Raw genomic sequence first — 20,548 nt, 5'->3', positions numbered from 1 at the left:
GATGACCGCCTCAAACAGGTCGGCACGGTCTGCACGCATGTCCACTTATAAACGTCTGTGGATCAGTCAGCGGACTTTTAACGCCTTTCTGTCTCCGTTGCAGGGATTGGAAACCACCGGGGCCCTTGATCTTGGCGGGGCCTCCACTCAGATTAGCTTTGTATCCGATAATTATAACGGTTCAGAGTCACCTAGCAACTCTGTCACCTTCCGGCTTTATGGAAATGACTACAACCTGTACACTCACAGCTTCCTGTGTTACGGGAAGGACCAAGCACAACGAATGAAGCTGGCACACCAGACTCAAGTAAATCACTTAACCTAACCTAACTACTGTTCTTTCTTCTCTGTTGACGTTAATGATGCGTTCAAATCTAATCTAATCTGTGATCATTTGAGATCGAATCATCACAGTGATATGAAATGCTGAAATAATGCTGACTTTAAATCCAATTAGCTCACTCTCGGTATCTCTTACGCCTCTCTATCGCGCTCTCTCTTCTAGTCAGGTCCATATGCAGTAGCAGATCCTTGTTCCCACCCTGGGTACAATAAAACAAAGACCTACTCTGTCCTCTATGACAGTCCCTGCGTGTCAGACAAGAAACCACAAGGAGCCCCCGCAACCTTCCACCACACCGGGACAGGAAACCTTCAACAATGCCAGGAAGTTGTTAAAAACGTCTTCAACTTCACTGACTGCAGATACAGCCAGTGCTCTTTCAACGGGGTCTTCCAGCCAATACTGCAGGGGGCATTTGGGGTAATGTAACACAGTTATTGAATTGTATTTATCATTACAAATAATATATATATTTGTTCTCACTTATATCTAGTGGGATCTAGCCATGCAGATACTTTTTGGGGTATTATTTGATCTATGTTGGACATTCCTGCCACTGCACCAATAGGTGAATGGCATTTTATTTGTGTTGCACACAGCATGTTGAACTTCAGAATACTCCAGACCTCACTGTACGGACAGTTATCCTTGGAACTACTTTCTCCCAAAGAAGAAATATTGAGAGTAGCAGAATTATCCAAAGTAACAGAGATGTTGCTGTTGTCGTCGATGATTTTGCGCATTTACCTCACTGGCCTCACAGCTACTTAAAAAACAAAAGACAGAAAGGATTACTTCAGTTGCTCAAGATATAACAGGATGATATCATTTCCTTTTGCCTCATCTCCTCCTCCCTCTCTCACTGCAGGCTTTCTCTGCTTACTACTTTGTGATGGACTTCCTCAATCTGACCGATACATCCGTCCCTCTGGAAGATGTCAAGGAAAAGCTAAGACTCTACTGCGCTACCCCATGGGATCAGGTCGGGGCATATTTACGCATCAGTTACAAAACACAAAACAAATGTCCCGGCCATATTTATCTGCGTTCCTGTCTCAAGTCCTGCAGAATGCCTATACTTAATGATATCCCTGCATTTAACCCGCTTGAACAGATCGTGCAGCAGCACCCAAAAGCAAAACTAAAGTATCTGGCCGAGTACTGCTTCTCTGGCACGTACATCCTCACCCTGCTGACAGAAGGATACAACTTCACCTCAGTGACCTACTCCGACATTAAATTCATTGAAAAGGTCAGTAGATCACTCATTTCCTTCCTCACACCTCAGAGCATTAACGCCCTATGTGTGTGTGTGACCTTATAGTTCTATCTTTATAAGGACATATTTTAGTTTTGTTCCTTCCTAGCAGTTAACTCCCACATTACTCTTTGTCCTCAACTCTCACTTCATATAATCCCACTTGGAAACATTGATTTTTACAGCCTTGCTCTGGATTAAAAAGATGAACTAAATGATCCGTCAAGGATTGGCTCAGTCTAAAAAGAACCAACGGCAACCGTACCCGAAAACGTCAAACGATAACAAGACACCTGATACTCACTTCCTCAGTTCATGTCAAGGAATCAACCGTTATAGTAAATGGTTATACGGATACATTTGGCAGAAAAAGGCTCTGCAACGAGGATTCTGCTGAGAGAACTAATCCCCCAAAACGCCTACGAATGATTGTTACAGGATAGAAAATCACAAGCAGATCTATGCCACAGCCATCACCCACACATAGCATCTTGATAGTAAGAAGTGTATGTGTTCAGTAGGCCCACACTGAGTGACTCTCATTAGTTCACAGAAAGAAAGAAAGAGAGACAAAGAGGAAGTGTTGAAAGAAAAAAGAAAGAAAGAGACAAAGAGAAAGAGACAGAGAGAGAGAGAGAGAGAGAGAGACAGAGAGAGAGAGAGAGAGAGAGAGAGTGTAGTGCTCGTAGTGTACCTCTCTTGAACCTAGCAATGAACAGGAGATATTCATTTAATTACAGTAAACATAAACTGTTTAAATGTCTTGATTAAAGTATCTACTTATCTATTATCTGTAACCCCTTATCCTATGAAGAGAAATGATGAATATAAATAGGTCTACTTATCCTTCAGCATTTTTTAGAGGCTAATAGTACAAAGAAATAATATATTATTATTATTATTATATAGTATTACTCCCTGCTGGACAACTGAATTGCAAGGCACACCATCAGGGGTACATATTACAAAAACCCATTCAGCCCATGACTTTGTTAGTAACCTTACTTGGTCATTAAAGCAAAAAAAAGAAAGAAATCACAATGTACACTAAATAAAACCAAACTATTAAATTATGTTTCACACCAATGCAAATAAACGTAATTTAGCAGAAGCAACACGTGCAAATAGTTGGTACAAGGTAAATCAATTCAGGCTAAATTGAAGTTAAGTTAAGCTAACAGTAGTACTTACAGCCTGAAACACACAAACAAATCTGCCAGCTGAGCGAAAAGCATTACTAGCAACGAATAAAAGCACAAGCAGCACATAAGCTGGTACTTACATTGGACCCATGTGAGTACAAAACCATGGTAGAACTAGAAAAGTGGACGTTCGACCGACGCCATTTTTTTTGTTTTGTTTTTTTTTGCAACCGGAAGTGACACGACCCTGAACTAGGCATTAGGCTCGTTCGAGATAAGCCAGGCCTGCGCAGAATCGATCACCGGCGATCGGCGCACAATGCATGCCGGTTAGATTTGTGTCCAACTTGCTCTGACGTCATGCAAACATGGGCAACGATAACCTCACGAGGGCGAGGCGGCCGCAGTTGCTCTCCACCAACTGCGTGACCCCAATGCATGATGGGAAACGCCCTGGCTGTCTCCGGATCAAAGAGCTGATTGGCTCTTAGATTTGACCACAAACAACATTTATTTACAAATTAATATTAATCCATTAATAAATTATAAAGGGGTTTGCAACAGCAATATGAAACAACAAATACATAAAACATTTAAAATTAATAAATTAAAAAGTATGTGATGTAGTTTTAAAAGAGTAAATAAATAATCAGGCTCCTTTTTGTTTTGTGTATGTTATTGTGTTGTAATGTTACCAGATTTGTTTTCCATGTTTCTATGTTTAGATGTACTGTAGAGGTAGTTTTCAGAGCAGATACTGTAATGTATCACAGTAGGAAAAGCAGAATACCAGGACCCAGAAATTAAAGCTGAAAAATCTTTCATGAAAAATAAGTAGAATCTGTGTGTATTTATATGATAAGACAAAAAAAATAAGAACAAATTTGGGTTTCAGGTTGGGGTAAGGTTAGGTTGAACGTTCAAGGTTTCTTTTACCGTCTCCCTAAACAGAAAATTGTCTTGGATTACAGGAATTGCTGCATAAAATAACAAACATGTTATGTGCATGTCGCCAGCAGAACACCATGTAGTGATGGTTAAGATTAGCAGCAAGAGAATTAACTGGACAATAAAGAAAAAAATTCTCCATTTCAAATTCCACTAAAGCAAATGTACAAATATGTATGAAAGTAGAAGTGAGTATCCCCACACAGTACAGTGTATCTCCAAGCTGCACTGGCCTGCAGTACATCAATAAATGACAGTGATAGTTTCCCTGCTTCCTGTGTTTGTGTCCAGATAAAAGGCAGTGATGCCGGCTGGACGCTGGGCTACATGTTGAATCTGACCAATATGATTCCAGCGGAGGCTCCGGACTCTCCCCCTCTGCCCCACGCCGGCTACGTCTCCATAGTCAGCATCATCGCAGTGCTGATCTTCCTCCTCTTCCTCTTCAGCCTGCGCCCTCTCTGGCCCCGCTGCTCCAAACAGCAACAGATCGTATAAAAACACACACACACACACACACACACACACACACACACACACACACACACACACACACACAGATGTATGTACGAGTGACAGCGAGTGAGGGAATGCCTGTGAGAGCTTGTGAGTGTGTTGTGAATTTTTGAATAAGTCAACTTTACACTTTGCAACTTTCGTAAAGGAGGTGAAAGGTGAACGTCTACTGCGCATCAACAGTCCTGCAGCTCATGTGGATTCAATGACATTCCAGAAGGACAAACGCTTTCTCTACTCTTTCTACAGAGTGAGAGCTGCTTCTCCGGTTGAAGGACAGTTTTTGTCTTTGTGTGTGGGTGTGTACGTATGAAATTTGAATGGGTGGTTGAGTGTGTGTGCGTACCTATATCAGTCTGCATGTGTCTTGAACTATGATGTGAATATGATACTATAATGTATAAATAAATAAAATAACCCATGTTTATATAAAATGTTTGAATGGCTTGTCATTGGTAAAAAAAAAATAGAATCAGTTATATAATGTTTAATGGTGCATGATTTATTTGCATTTTATGCAGAAAGCTCTTGATTAAAAGCGGCAAATTGACGATGACAACAGGAGCAAAATTGGAAGACAAATGATATCCTTATTTCTTGTGATTTGAACCCATTTTTGTTTCACTAGCTCATGAGTGACATGAATCATTTTTTTAAAAAAAGCAACATGCTCCCTCACCCTCAGTTGTGACAATGACACAATCTTGCATAATTAAATGTTTTATGAAAAACTTTCCCCTGAGCAGCATTAGAGATAAAATCCCAGTAACAAAAAAAACTCAAGTAACTCTTGTGTGTGTAAGATGACAGTGCTGCCCTCTAGTGGTGAGAAGGCGCACATTACAGTACGATTACGCCATTGAAATATAATCAATGTCCAGTTTATGAGGCACAGCTAGTTTAAACAAATGCAGTGTAATACAACAGCCTAAAATAAATAAATAATAATATTTTTTGTTGTTGTTATTGAAATAGTTTAAGAAAGACGTTGATTCAACTTTATGATAATTATGGAGGCTTTCAGTTTGTGGTGCTGTTGAACTATTTTGCATTATACTGACAGGTTTCTATTATTTTGGCCACCCAATTCACATCAATAACCTTTTCTAGGAATCCTATCACATAATGTACAGTAGGCCAACTGATGGCGACGCCTGATTCCCCTCTAGTGCTGCTATACAACTTCCAACAAGAAGGCAAATTTCCTATGCAAATACCACCATAGATTATATAAAAAGCCAACAGCGGGTGTGAAATCCTCTAGAGCAGACTGTGCCGCTTTGGAATTACGGCATCAAGGCTTTTGGCAGGAAGTGGACCCTTGTGGGGTTTCCCTCCGTTTGGGGGCCCAGCCCTTCCTCTGTGTCACAGATAGAGCTCTTATCTGCAGGGAATGGGAGCTACATTGGGAGAAACGAGAAAACAATGGCGTCCAGATAATCTGTGGGTGGTTCCTGCTGTTGCGCCACACAACGCCTGTTGGTGTTGGCAATTGTAGAAAAGTGATTAAGTGACCCAGCCTACATGTACATGTACACACAAGTGTCCTCAGGCTCCTTATGACCTTCATGCGTAGACATTTCGAGGTCAAAACCGGTGCGTCCTGAGCAGTCATTTTGATTTTGATGGCAATTTCCAGACAATCTGTCATCTCAGTTTGCTGTTGGCAGGAGATCCCGGTGCTGGGGTGTAAGGCGTCGACTTGCCGTCCAGCCGGAGGGACGCGGCCTGTTCCAACACAGAAGGGATGACCGGCAGGTGATCCGTCGCGTGATCCGAGGGGTCGCTCCGCTCGTCGCTCAGGTGATCCTGGTCGATGATGTTGGTCGTCTCGGAGTCCAGCTCCTGAACTTTTTTTTGGTAGAACCTCTGCGTGAGGCGTCTCGTCTGGGGAAGCTCGTAGCACGTCTCCAGCACCACCAGCACAGACACCAAGCCCAGCAGCAAGTAGACTGGGAGAGCAAACACACACACACACACACACACACACACACACACACACACACACACACACACACACACACACACACACACACACACACACACACACACACACACACACACACACACAATGGAAGCATGACGAATCAAAGACCAGTGAATTAAAAGATCACATCAAGGTTTGGTGATTACATAAAGGGTGTAGCAGCTTGCAGTCTTTGGTTTGTTTAACCCGTCAATCAGAAAAGCTAAAGTGGTAAAAGGTGGAAAACACGACGAACCCGTAATGAACATATTACCAATGTGTAACAAAAAAAAATGTCTTATACTATTTCACTGTGTTTATTGCCATGCACCATTCACCAAGCCAAATTCCTTCTATGTGCAAACATACTTGGCAATAAACCGTTTCTGATATGCTGATATTCTGTTAGCATGCTGATGTTAGCCTTTCGCTCAAAGCAGACTGCAGACTCTTACTCTTGTTGCTTTTTCCCTGTGAAATACTGGGTATTTTTTCTTCTCCGGGGCTCTAAAATCGTTCAGCTGAAACATGACAAGCCGCCTCCGGTTGAACGGCTTTCAACTCATAGACTCATCCTGATTGAATTGGTCACCATCCAATAAGGTTGGGAACCACTTCTCCGCAGGATGAGAACATGTAATACTGCTTGAAACCTTTCCTAAATCGATAGGTTAATGGCTTAAGTTTTTCCTTTTTCCTTTTTGGAGATAAAAGGCTTCCACCTGTAAGCAAAGCACCTCTCACCTGTAATGGCCAGCCTGTAGAGCTGTGGGTGTGGGTTGTCCTCTTTACTCTGGATCTCTCCGGGGATGTAATCCCCGAGGCCGATGGTCGTCAGAGAGATGAAACAGAAATACAGAGACTCCAGGAAATCCCAGTCCTTCTCCAGGCTGACTAAGATCCACGCAGGGATGATGAGGACCAGCAGGACCGTGATGCTGGTAAGGCAGGCGGCGTGTATGGCGGCTAGCTTTGATTTAGACATGGCCCATCGGCGGTGGAAATAGGCCAGTGGAAGACGAGTCACCAGGACCATAATCCTCTGCACCACAACGGTGAGGAAGAAAAGGGTAACTGGGATGCCGAAGAGGGAGTAGAAGATGCAGAAGGCCTTCCCTTCGTCTGAGAGAGGAACAGAGTGGCCATAACCTGAAAACACAACAAAAGAATGCAGCGTTGCCTTAATTACGGGGGTGTAATTAGAGGTGGGATTCTTCTCCAGGACACCCTGTGAAGCTCTACATACATAATAATTATACAGAAGGAAAAAAAGCAAAGCAGAAAGACAGAGGCTCATTGAACAGCAACACGTCTTCTTGTGAGAGACAACTTTGACTAAATGTTGAATCTAAAAATAAATTATACGTTTTTTTTGGTTACTGGTGTATAAAGTGTCCCCATCCACTCTAAAGGCTCTTTTGTTTGTTGTATAACTTCACTGTTGGCTCTTGGGCCTTCACACTGCAGAGTGATGTGCAGAGTTTGACACCAGAAGCCTGTTTTCACTTTCTTCTGCCAGAGGGGGAACAGTCTGTTTGTGCTCACCTTAAATCAAATCAAGTTCAACATGTGTGCACACACAGTACACCAGCAGGATTGTTGGGCCATCGCAAACTAGTTCAGAAGCCAACTGTGGTCCAGTATTCAACTTACACAAGAAGGGACCTTTTACTGGAGAAGACGTCTTTAGTCTACAGAACTTTTGAAACGGAAATTATCTGGAAAATATGCATATTTGAACATTCTTGATTGAGAGTAGATGAAAAAAACAAACATATAAGACTGTATAAGTGATTATTAAAAGCAGGGTAGCCCATTTCCATGAGCCATAAGTTACCACAAAAGCCTTTATACCTCGTGACAATGTGCTGCCAAATAACAGGAACAAGCACAGTTTGGTGTCCACGCCTAACAGTTTTGTCTCCCCGGGGCCTCACCTGTTGTGGTTAGCACGGTGCTGGTGAAGAACAGAGAGGACACGAAATCCCAGTTCCGATTGGTGTTGTTACCCAGCACGGTCACTCCGTAGTTACTGGCCTCTAGCGCGCGGGCCAGAAGCTCTTCCAGGCGCGCGTCGGACACACAGGTGTTGTTGCTCAGGAAGTCCTGCCGGGCCGCCTTCAGCTCCTGACGGAGCTCCTGCTCGTAGGGCTGCTCGATGGCGGAGAAGATCCCGGCGCCGACTACGAGGTAAAGGATGTAGACGACAACCAGCAGCGTAAAATTCAGCGCGGACTGGTGTCGCTCCGCAAACCGAGCGCACCAGCTGTCGTTACAGCTGCGGACCATCCCTCCTCTTCTCCCTTAATGACACTTGATTAAGCACGCTTCAGTGAAACACCAAGCCTGTTGTGTTTTTTTAGCAGTGACTTCTATCCTCTCCAAACAGTGGATGGGCACGTCTTCCTCATTCTTCACCTGATTGAAACGGGTGGTGACGTCACTGTTTTACCGCTCCAGGTGTGTGTGTGTGTGTCTTCCTGCTCTCCCTCTCCAACCGGTTTAACAGGTTTAGTGTTTTGAGTCATGACAAAGAATTTATTTTAACCTGAGGCTTAACTCAAGGTGAACTTTTTTCAGGAGATTTATTACTGTAAAAAAAAACAATAGAGCTGACAAAGACAAGGAAACAAAACAATAAAATGAATGGATTATTTATAGGGGATTTTATAAGGCTAAAGCATATTCCTGAAATATATATATAGTTGTGGTTTGTTAAGTTCTTCCAGGGTGTTTAATCGTTAATCTAGTGTTATCATATTAAGAAGTTATCAATTTAAATTTGTATTTCATTTACCAAGTGGTAGCTACTTGGACTTTACATGAGTATTTCTATGTTCTACTGCTGTGTACTTCAATTAGAGAGTAAGATATTGTACTTGTTACATGTGTCTGACAGCTGAGGTTAAGCTTTTACAGGAAACACTGGCATCAAATACTGTACTTTTAGTTTTTGATAATTTTATATACTTTGTTGACAACTAATTTTACTTAAGTTCGAACGCATGAATTTAATCATAATGGCGTATTTTTACCTTGTGTTCTTACATAATTAAATTACTTTGCCAACCTCAACTAACCTTTGTCAGCTGAGCTTCTTTTCTCCTGCTCATCATTTGTAGTTATTACTTCCACCACTAAGGGGCGCTGGAGACCACATTTCCACAATACTACGTGAAATATAACTCCTCAGAAAAGAAAAACAATTGGAAAAAAAAAGAAGTGTTTTATTGATAAGTTACCACCAGACATTTGCACAGTGCTTCTCTACTCACGCCCATCATGTATATATCCAGCCGTCAATCCCTTTCATATCTGGCAATAAATAATTATTTACAACTAATAGCAAATGAAAAGCCAAGAGAAGTTACAATCATTAGAGATGCTGTCTGAGTCGTACAATACAATACTGTCGCATTAAAAGCAGATAGATTGATGATGACTAACTGATCCAACTAATAGTCTTAGTCTTTGTCCAGCCGAGGTTATCGATGAGTGGCCTGGTTTCTCTCTCTCTGTCTCAGTTGTATTAAGAATTTCTGAACTGAACGTGGATCTCTGGTGGGTTGTTGAAGAGCTTCCTGAATATCACACGGAAATAATTCAGTTATCTGAGGAGGGAGAAGAAGAAAAACAGGTCACAGATATTGAAACGCTGGAGGAAAGAGGCACACTGATCAGAGGGTAATATTGTACTTTTTACCCCAACACACAATCACATTTTATGATTGTATGTGTTCAAATTTAATTTAAAATTGTTGTTGTATGTTTCTTGTTCAAACAGTTTGGCATCAATATTGTAGTCATATTATATAATCTATAATAGTGTGAAATTCTAACATTATTTAGGTGGAGGCTGAAAATAAGACCAGTGGGTTTTCTGGGTTTCATTTGTTATCTGTGTGTATTTTTTTAAATTGTGCAAAATAAACATAAACTTAAAACCTTTGAGGCTTGTGGCCTTCTACAAAAAAAGTGTCTTTGATGAGAGTTCCCTTAACTTCTCATATGGATTCATTAAAACACATATTTAAGAGCCAAAGAGGTGGAATTATCTAGTATTTCACAAAGAAAAGACTTTTAAAAATTACATAAATTTGTGTCGAAAATGTCGCAGCTAATATGTCTTTTATTTAATTTATATAATGCAGGACTTTCCCTTCGTAATGGAGTATTTCTACACTGTTGTATTGGTGCTTTTACTTACGGGGTCTGAGTGCTTCTTCCAGATGTTCTGACAGGATTTCTTACCTCTGCACTCGTATCTGAGGTCTGAGAAGAGGACGTGTTCCTGAGAGAAGACAAACAGTCCCAGCCTGCCTCCAGCCAGCGTGTGGTCGTACACCGCGCCCGAGTCGGATAGCATCCCGCTGCCCTCGTACACCACCACCCTGCGCCACAACAAAGCCAACGTCACCGCGTGGATAACTTCTTGTTGTAATACAAACGTTCTAACTGAAGTGCATTTTGTTATTTTTCCTTCTGGTTCCATATTTTACTATTTATTGCTGAACAAAACTGAGAACATGACGTCAACCGGAGTTATATTTAAAAGCAGTTACAACAGAGCCGCGTAGCAACGATCCAACGTATCAATGTGAGTTTGTCCTTCACAAACAAAGAGCAGGAGCCTCTTTTCAGTCTCACATTCAATAAGCGTAGAGTCGCACAGTCCTTCTACAATCAGTTACCCAGAATGCAACACAGCCTCGCTTGCATCTCCTGAGATAGACTTCTTTAAGAGAAATATTTTGAGAAGAAATAAGTTTTGTCGTTTATTCAACGGGGACTCGAGTCGCTAATCGTTGTATGTTAAATATATTTGTGGGATGAAAGATAAATTGATGCAAATAATGCCTGTTTTTACCAAAACCGCTGTTAGATGTTAGAAGCAGTAAAAGCAAACATTTTAAGTGTAAATAAAAATGAGAAGTTTGCTGTGGATGTAGAAATGAAGACCACACATCTTGGTGGTTTCCATGATCATAATCCAGCTGTGGTTTATGACAGCTAACAGGAAAAACATAAATTCATGTTCCAAGGAGGAGATGCAACCAAGAGAGGACTGCTTTAATTCAAAACATCTACAGGTGTGTATCTTAAATGTCCTGTTTCCTTGCCTATAGAAATACATATAATAACAGAGAAATGTTTTCCAGATAATAATGAGACAACACAGAGGGAAAAGAGTCATTCCTGGATATTCTTGGGCTATTCTCATTCAGGAACCTTTCTTGAATACATCTAGCCACTGTCAGATCCTCCAGTGATAATACATGACACGTTATATGACGAGGTCGTCGTACCTGATGAAGCCAGTCTTGGGTCTGTGGATGAGGTGCATGCGGTAGGCCGTGTAGTCCTTCCAGCCAATGTTATTGGGATCGTGCCACAATGTTCTGACCTGAAAACAGACACACACATATGTCAGAGGGTATCTTGAGTATCTGATATTTACTGAGCCGGTGTTCCAAGGTTGTTTTAGAGAAGGTCTATCTGTTCGAACGAGACATTTAGTGTGATTTATGACAAGCACAGACTAAGGAGCCGACGTGACTGATCCATGCCTGGTGTCTGGTGTTCCCCGTGTGCCACAGGGCATTGCGTAGATACTCTCCTGGTCCTGTGGTGGAGTTGACCAGTTTAATGGAGACTCCCGCTGTGCCAAACGCTTTGGACGGCTTTTTCTCCCAGTAGGCCTGAGACACCTGCTCTCGTTGGAAAAAGAGAAATAATGTGGAGGATGAAAGAGAGTGAAGGTTAAGTTGACGTTCGAACACGGCTGAGGAACAGTCTTTTTATTTCACTTTTTTTTTGCCGGTGGTATAAATTGTTTTAGTGCATAGATGAGACATTTTAAGATTACGGTCAAAGAGATATTTGAAGATGTATAAAAATGGGTAGAACTTTTGATTCAAACCCCAAATTAAAAGGGTAATTTAGCTTAAATTGCAAATACCATTAGTGAAGCCACCATCAGAGCTATGATTCATTTTATTGAATTTAATTTATAAATATTGTCACATTTTGGTCAAATGTGTGGTTCCGCAGTGAGACGTCATTTGTGGATCACTGAGAACAAATAGCTCAAACTTGGTCATGTTTTTTTTTTGTTGCATACGTTCATGAACCTTTAGCTTATCATCAATGTAAAAACCATCACCTGTTTCCACATGACAACATAGAAGCGTCGACTGGACTGGTAGGCGAACACCAGGCCCGCGTAGTCGTCGTCTCGGTTGGTATTCACATAAAATGTCACACTGAAGTCCACTGCGCTGAACTTGTCATATCCTGTTTAAACAGAAGGATATTATTATTAATATACAATACTCTTTTAGGGGTTAAATGTTCTTTTTTTTTTTGGATAGTTAATCTCACCTAAAGCGATGCCAGGGTCCGAGTTGGCCGTCTGCAGCAGCTCGGTGCCTTGGCTGCGGATCACCCAGAGAGGCTCTGACTGAGTGGTGCCTTTAGGGTCCAACAAAACAACCTGAAACTTCCTGAAGTCTGTAGACCCGATATCCTGGTTCAGTGGACACGGATCCAGCGCATCTGGAATACTGTCGTTGTCAAAGTCATCAAAGCATGCGTCTCCACTTCTGTCACCTGCAAGAGAGAGAAGAATTAGAGGTGTGAGTCATTTTTTATCAAGAAGAAAACAACCTGGAAGAGTTAATGTATAAATGTGAGTAACTCTTGTATGATGGTAGATGGATTACAGAATCTTTTATTTATGATTAATTACACGACTGAGAGCCATAACCTGTTTATGTTGACATGACCTAGATCACTGGAAATATACTGGACTGATTTTACTGCATGGCTGCAAAATTAATTTATAGTAAATCGTACAAAATATATATTTCTCATGTGACAGCAAATGTATCAGCATTTTACTACATCTGTAGCGATATTCTCAGTTATACTGATTCATTTCCTAAAGTTTAGAAAAAAAATAGCAGAACCACCGACCATCAGAGTCCAGCTGGTCCCTGTTAGGCACCAGTCTGCAGTTGTCCCGGTCATCGGGGACGCCGTCGTTGTCGTCGTCATGGTCACAGACGTCTCCCTTCCCGTCCTTGTCGTGGTCGGCCTGGTTGCTGTTGGCAATGTAGGGACAGTTGTCCATAGAGTTTTGGTGGCCGTCCTCGTCGATGTCCTCGTTGTCGTCACACATGTCCCCCACCAAGTCGCTGTCGGAGTCGAGCTGCAGACACACACACACACACACACACACACACACACACACACGATATGTCTAAACGGTCTTAAATCACAAGTTTATCTCCACTCTCTGCACAGACCTCCAACATTTCCTTTTTATGTATTTAAAAGAAAAATCATCCATCGTCCTGATTTATTGCAAGTGCCACTAATAAATTGTTAGAATGGATTTGTTGGATCCCTGTGGTAAAATATGCACCTCATTCCAGATGTTCTGTGAGGCAACGCTGCCACCATCAATATGAAAAATATCTTCTTTTTTTTCCTGCAGATAGTATATGTGTGCTTTTAAGCATTCGTGGGTTTGTTTGGGAACCTGCAGTGGGTTGTGCAGAAGGGGACAGTTGTCACACTGGTCTCCAACACCATCCAGGTCTGTGTCCCTCTGGTCAGTGTTGTAGACTAAGGGACAGTTGTCCCGGTCATTCAGCACCTCTGGAGAAACACACACACACACACACACACACACACACACACACACACACACACACACACACCAGATGAATGGCATGCCGTTTGGCTTTTAACCCTCTATTACACATAAAAACAAAACACAATAAATCAGGACAATGTTTGGGATGAAATATGTATTATTAATTAATAACAAATCTCTCTATGTCTTTGAATCACTGTGGATTTGTGAACTGCAATGATTATACCTGGTCATCTTATTGTATATATATTTATTGTTTTTTTTCATATGGACCCATGTGTCTGAAATAAAGTTGAATTGAACTGAGTTGAGCTACCTGTCGGTGCATAACTACGGAGTTCTGTAAGAGTTGGATAAAGTAAGTGTGTGTTCCAGGCCTGGTGTTGCTCTTACCATCTCCATCAATGTCAATGCTGCAGGCGTCTCCCTCTCCATTGTCATCAGTGTCTGCCTGCAGCGGGTTGCTATCAAACGGACAGTTATCGCAGCGGTCCCCGACCCCGTCTCTGTCGGAGTCAAACTGCCGAGGGTTGTACACCAGTGGGCAGTTGTCCTGTGCCAAACACACACACACACACACATTAGATATCACACACACACACACACACACACACACACACACACACGGGATGTGAATATTCACAGGTTTTAAGAAAGTTAATCCTGAAAGTGACTCCTCGTCTGAGGCACAGTCTCACCCTCTCATCTATGATGTCGTCGTTGTCGTCATCGGGGTCACAGGCGTCTCCCTGTCCGTCCCTGTCCAGGTCTTCCTGTCCGGAGTTCGGTAGCGCGGGGCAATTATCCTGCAGCCAATCACAACTCGGCTTAGTGAAATCCCTTCCAATCAGAACACAGCCAGCTAGCCGATCAAGATTATTTCACCTTTTGACAGTGATAGGTTGCATTCTGCTTGCAGGTTAATCTGGTGTTGGGCCAGCCGTCCAGATCGGAGTCTTCGGCGCACAGGAAGCCGTCACCGGCGAACCCGACAGCGCACACACACTTGTACAACGCCTCAGACGCCAGGCCCAGGTACACACACTCAGCATACTTGTGGCAGGCGTGCGTGTTGTCTTTGCAAGGATTGTATGGCTCGCACACCTACAACAAAAACAAACATTTTGAGAATACAAAGAGAGGAGAAGTACTTCAAAGTCAAAGTGTATTTAGAGAGGAGAACACGTGCCTGCCTGGTATTCTGGGCCTCCTGCAGTCCGAGGCCGTACGGCTGGGTGCCTTTATAGCGAGGAGGACATGGCAGACAGTAGAAGCCCGGGTCTGTGTTTACACACTCTGTGACACACACGCTCTTCACTTCACACTGCAGAGATAGAGGGATTAACCATGCTCAGCATATCAAACAGTAAATACAAAGGTGTGACAGCTGATACGGGATCAGACTAGACACGACTGACTTCTCTTGAGATGGACACCGTGTGTGGTTAGGTGATCCAGCGCCTTCAGTTACAGGCCGGAGGTTGAACTCTGACCCATTAATTAAAGCTTTTATAATCTGCATGATGTGCAAAGGTGATTAAGCAGGACCAGAGAGAAACTTCTAAAACAAAAATAGCTGTATGACTTGGGATTGGATTATTTTATCACGGATTCGCGACAACAAACAAAATAAGTTGATGGCGGGGAATTTCTATTATTGGTATTAATCGTGAATATCAGCACAAGTGACTTAAGACAGCTGTTTAGCTTGCTATATGTTCTATATGTTTCTTTATAGATTGCTATTTTTGATTGAGTGATTGGCTTTACCTCGTTCTCATCTTCACAGTGAGTGCCGTTTCCATCTAAACCCAACGGACAACGTCCACACTCCCATGATCCATCGCTGTGCGATGTGCACTCCACTCCAGGAAAACATGGATTTGAGTGCAAACATGTGTCTGGAAAAGCACACAAACATGCATATGAAGGCACTGAGTCTTTTACATGGAGTCACGACGCAAACGGTCCAAGATCACATTCATATTTGAAAAAAATGTGTCTCTTCCGTCCTAAGCCTCGATAATTGAATAAAGGCAGAAGAAAAACGCTGTGGGATATTATTTCTTAATCCTTTCTTTGTTTGAAAATATGAATCATCCAATAAAAAAAGGATAAGGTTTTGCATGTATGTGAGGCTTAGCCTACTTATTGGATAATATCTGCTTACACAGCTAGACGGCCTGAGGACTGTGGACTGGGTTATGTTTACCTATAGGACATGCTTGTCTGTTACACGCTTCATAGTCCACAGCGTCTCCAGCACAAGGCTTGCCGCCGTGCTGAGGTGCGGGGTTCAAACACTCCCGCTGGCGACTTGTAAGACCTCCGCCGCACGACTCTGAGCACGGCGACCACTCAGTCCAGCTTGTCCAGCCTCCGGCAACTACGCACAAACACATTGTTTACCTGTAAGCCAGCTACGTACCACGGTGCAGTGAGTACGGGTTAGCGTCAACTCACCGGGGCAGAGTGTTTTGTTGCACGGCCGTTTCTCCCTGGCGCTGCCCGCGCACCCTCTGCCCCCCTTCTGTGGCGGAGGGTTGCTGCAGAGACGAACCCGTGTGACGCTGCCATGTCCACATGTGGTTGTACACTCAGACCAAGGAGACCAAAGGCCCCAGTTCCCGTCAGGACGCACTAGATACGAAAACAAGCACATAAAGGTTGTAAAAAGTCCAGTTTTTTTTTTTTTGTACAAAAGCCTGGACAGACCACCACCACCACACTGTGAATACAACAATATGTTTCCAATTATGATTCCAATCTCTTAAATCCATTTAATCTGAAGTTCCATACTTTGGTGCTCTTTCATGGAATATTCAATTTGTTCCCTCGGACCGGCCAATCAATCACGGAAAAAAAAAAACCCCAAACAAATTAGACTGAAGACGTGCGACAGATGAGACATGCAGAGCGATGTCCTACCCTTGCGGTCACACTTCATCGGCATGCACCTGCGGGCTTGGACTGACGGGCCGGCACAAGACGGCTTGATGTCATTGCAGGATCGGCCCCTTTGCTGCCCTCCACGTCCACAAGTGACCGAACAGTGGGTCCACTCAGACCACGGGGACCAGCCGTTTTCATTATCTTTAAAAAAAAACAAAAAAACATTGCACACACACACACACACACACACATCCACCGTCGGTATGCCTTTTGTCAAATGTTGTGATCTTTACACACGTTTTCAGCTCTAAATCATAGTTGCAGACAAACGACACTCACTGAGACAGACAGGGCAGCACTCTCCTTCGATAAAGGATGGATAGATGCAGGATACAGGAGGGCAAGACACCTGCTGACACAGCACCTTTCCATCCTACTCAAGGTGAGAAAGATACACACACACACACACACACACACACACACACACACACACACACACACAGACACAGATACGTTCAGCATTTTAAACAATATTATCTGTCAAACCGTGTTAGTTTGAGCCAGATGTTTTGCTAAATGCCAGTCCTCGCAGATTAGTGATGAATAGTACGCTGTCATGGCTCATAGTTTGGCTACTCCCTCAATCCATCCTTGAGAAAACTAACGACATTCTGTGAAGAGCAACTGGCATGAAACAGAGTGGAGGATGAAGCAAGCATGAAATATCGTTGACTAACAAAGGCGGCTCTGAAAATAAATGAAACCACATTGGATACAAGGGAGACTTACGGTAAGTATCTCCCACACCGGTTACTAGATTGTAAAGGAATTGTGGAAAATATGCTCATTGGCTTTCTTGCCAAGCGTCAGATCTGACACCGCTCTGGAGGGTGGGATCAATCTTCTCATCAATATTAGAGCCTTTAGGATTCTTTGACTTATTTTGTTCCAGGATTTTAACGGTCAAAGACAAACCTTGAGGCTTTGAGGCTTTGAAGTCCCAAGCTGTCTGTTGTCTATCAACGACACTTGCGTGGCGCTCTCCCAGGAAACACTGCTAATATTTCAGAGCGCAACGGTTGTTCAACACTGACCTGGCAAACACAGAAGGTGCAGCTGTCAACCTCCCAGTCCTCCCCCTGCTCGTACACCCGTCCATCCTGCATACACCAGACCTCCCCGTCTCTGTCAAGATCGTTGAAGTCACCGCTGCCGCCGAGGCCTCTGCTGATGCTGCTCCTGTTGCTGTTGCCGTTGCCGTTGCTGCTGCCGTTGCCAGCGCCGTTGCCAGCGCCGTTGCCGCTGCTTTTCCCATTTCTGCTGTAGTTGCTGCTGCTGTGGTTGCCCAGCTCAGCCAAAGATATCCGCATCTCTTCATTTTCTTTTGACTGAGAATCCAAAGACATAAAAAAAAATCATTATCAAAACTACATTTTAAAGCTTCTATATTTTGGCTGGTATTGTTTCCCCCCCCCCCCCTTGTGAGTCTGTGTGTGTCATCATGGTAAATGTGGTCCTGGAGACACCTACTGTAGCGGGAACTACCACAGAAGGGGTTTTGACTACTCTGCCAGATGTTTCTATATCTGTGGACAGATGTTGTCATTGCGATAGCATCACAACCACGCAGGACGCAGTCACGAAACGTTACAGGTGTGTAGTTGAGATCAAAATGAAGACAGAGTTCGGAGATGGGTGTGGTCTGACCAAAGGCGCCAGCAGCAGGAGGGGTAAGATGTGGGGAAGGGGCCATTGCCCCCCCCCCCCCCCCACACACACACACACACACACTCTTTATACCCTTGGCCTGGTTTGGCGTTCCAGCTGGTGTCATCCCATCACAATATAGCCTCTAGTTTATTAAAGATTTTACCTTTATTAGTATACAGAGATCTGTTGCATGGGAGTAGATTGGCAGCTGAGTTGATTAGCAGCCAACATTTGAAGTCTTTCTGCATGCTTCTTTTTCCCCCCTTAAAAATCACCAGGACATTTACCACAAACCACAGAGCTCCCTGCCAGAAAGAAAAGGATGTTGCTGCTTGTTCCATTTGCTCTGGAAGAAGAGCGACTCTCGTTTGGTCTTGTCACACAAATTTCCCATAAAACTCAACCCCGTCAAATACAATTTAAAGCACAGTGAAGACACTGGCAGACTTAGACTGTGCTTTCTGTAATTGTTTATTCAATCACTAAAAATGAGAACAAATGTTTTACTGATGTTGAAATGTTACACGTAACACCTTTAATGGGCATTTAAAAAAAAAAAATCTTCTTTAAAAGAAAAGAAACATTTTATTTTCTAAAATGTTTTTCAGCTCAGATCCAATTTCCTGGTCATGCCATATCAAAAATAAACGTAGCATCAGAGAGGTAGCATCAACAAAAAGAATGCCGCATGCAGATGATACATGTGCATTGGTGTATTTGTGTGTCTTACTACTCTCTCCAGGTCTTCAAGCAGGTTGCTGGTCACGATACGCAGGCCTTGGATCTCGGTGAGCAAGCCCACCAGCTCCTCGCACGGATGACGACAGACTTCCGACGACACATTGTCCACCTTTGCACCGCCCACACCTGTAAAGGAGGCACGAGCACGTGCGAAGTCTGTTGGTAGGTTTTATAGTTAAGGTAACGATGGAGAAAAATAGGTGAGGAAACTGTATCTGTGCATATGTTTGATTGCATTGCATACTGTGTGTGGTACCTGAACGCACAGCTGCTGCAGAGAGGAATATCAAAAGCCAGGGGAAACCTCTCAGCGGACTCATTCCTGCACACACATAAATCACATACGCAGTCACAATGAAATACACCACCTATACCGCTACACGACCGCACAATGCAAGCAGGACTGCTGCCAAGGAGATAGAAGAAGAAGAAGAAAAAAAAAAAGAAGATAAAGAGGGAATTAACCTTGCATACCTGCGTACTCCTCGCTGTTCAGCCTTTCTCCACGATTAGAAATCACGGCTGGTTGGCTCATCCACGCTGCAGCTCCACAGGGGCTTTTGATGGAATGTCTGTCTCCTCGTCTTCGTCCTTATTTCCTTGTCTCCTTCCTCACCGGACTGAGGCTTATCGACACAGCTTCCCCAGTAGTCCAAAAGAAATAGGTTGGAAAGAGGTTGTGTTGAGAGGGAAGTCCGAGTGAAGAACATGCAGACAGCTCGGTTAGTTCTGTAGAAAGTTCTAATGTGGTTAGGTATTTGTTTGAGAGTGAGAGTGTGTGTGTGTGTGTGTGTGTGTGTGTGTGTGTGTGTGTGTGTGTGTGTGTGTGTGTGTAAGAGAGGCAGGAGCCATATATTACCCGTCTGTCTGGCGATGAACTGGGCTGCATATCTCCCAGCGAGAAACCCAGCTGGATGGGAAGGAACTTGTGTGTGTGTGTGTGTGTGTGTGTGTGTGTAGATGCAGGTTTCCCAAACACATCATTTACACTCTTTACCCTCTCCAAACTAAGACACACACGAAAACATGCACTTGCACACACATACACACACACACACACACACACACACACACACACACACACATACACACACACACACACACACACACACACACACACACACACACACTTATTGGCTGCCTGAGTTTTTCCAATATTTTAGGAGCGAGAAAACTGCCACCATTATAAATCCCTGCTGAAAACGAGATGCTTGATTTGCGCGTGTGTGTGTGTGTGTGTGTGTGTGTGTGTGTGTGTGTGTGCGTTTTGTTTTTTCTTCTACCTGCAGACGATCATGAGGTAAAGATGAGCAAGCTGATGGAATTCAAAAACATCTACTCGCTTTGGGACTTTCATCTCTCTCTCTCTCTC

General features: G+C 43.3%; 3 protein-coding genes across 3 annotated transcripts in view; 1 reads left to right on the top strand and 2 right to left on the bottom strand.

The window, feature by feature from the left end:
* The window catches only part of LOC137892016 (ectonucleoside triphosphate diphosphohydrolase 1-like), a 4,895-nt gene extending 254 nt beyond the window's left edge, over positions 1-4,641 (top strand). The window contains exons 2-7 of the mRNA XM_068736905.1: positions 2-18; positions 104-307; positions 506-763; positions 1,212-1,325; positions 1,458-1,595; positions 3,983-4,641. Coding sequence (XP_068593006.1) covers positions 2-18; positions 104-307; positions 506-763; positions 1,212-1,325; positions 1,458-1,595; positions 3,983-4,189 — 938 coding nt within the window. The 3' untranslated portion in view covers positions 4,190-4,641. The remainder of the gene's footprint in view (position 1; positions 19-103; positions 308-505; positions 764-1,211; positions 1,326-1,457; positions 1,596-3,982) is intronic.
* Positions 4,642-4,679: 38 nt separating this feature from the next.
* Positions 4,680-8,605, bottom strand: LOC137892040 (potassium channel subfamily K member 1-like). Its single transcript, XM_068736937.1, has 3 exons — positions 8,111-8,605; positions 6,918-7,322; positions 4,680-6,159 (listed from the first exon to the last, which is right to left on the bottom strand). The coding sequence occupies exons 1-3, from the start codon at positions 8,460-8,462 to the stop codon at positions 5,855-5,857; spliced, it is 1,062 nt and encodes a 353-aa protein (XP_068593038.1). The 5' UTR covers positions 8,463-8,605; the 3' UTR covers positions 4,680-5,854.
* A 774-nt stretch (positions 8,606-9,379) lies between these two features.
* On the bottom strand, positions 9,380-19,983 carry LOC137892029 (thrombospondin-2-like). Its single transcript, XM_068736921.1, has 21 exons — positions 19,651-19,983; positions 19,433-19,498; positions 19,166-19,302; positions 17,820-18,113; positions 17,065-17,158; positions 16,762-16,926; positions 16,297-16,473; positions 16,046-16,219; positions 15,604-15,734; positions 15,023-15,157; positions 14,719-14,937; positions 14,532-14,639; positions 14,227-14,386; positions 13,717-13,835; positions 13,149-13,383; positions 12,555-12,782; positions 12,337-12,467; positions 11,741-11,881; positions 11,480-11,577; positions 10,425-10,564; positions 9,380-9,784 (listed from the first exon to the last, which is right to left on the bottom strand). Exons 1-21 carry the CDS (start codon positions 19,709-19,711, stop codon positions 9,777-9,779), a joined length of 3,021 nt encoding a protein of 1,006 aa, XP_068593022.1. The 5' UTR covers positions 19,712-19,983; the 3' UTR covers positions 9,380-9,776.
* Positions 19,984-20,548: the final 565 nt, after the last annotated feature.

This window comes from Cebidichthys violaceus, unplaced genomic scaffold (genome assembly GCF_023349555.1).
Source record: "Cebidichthys violaceus isolate CVI_PGR_0920_01 unplaced genomic scaffold, fCebVio1.0.p SCAF_74, whole genome shotgun sequence".
In the NCBI taxonomy this organism is placed as follows: Eukaryota; Metazoa; Chordata; class Actinopteri; order Perciformes; family Stichaeidae; genus Cebidichthys; species Cebidichthys violaceus.
Note: the sequence above shows the minus strand (reverse complement) of the source record. Positions and strands in the feature narration are given on the sequence as shown.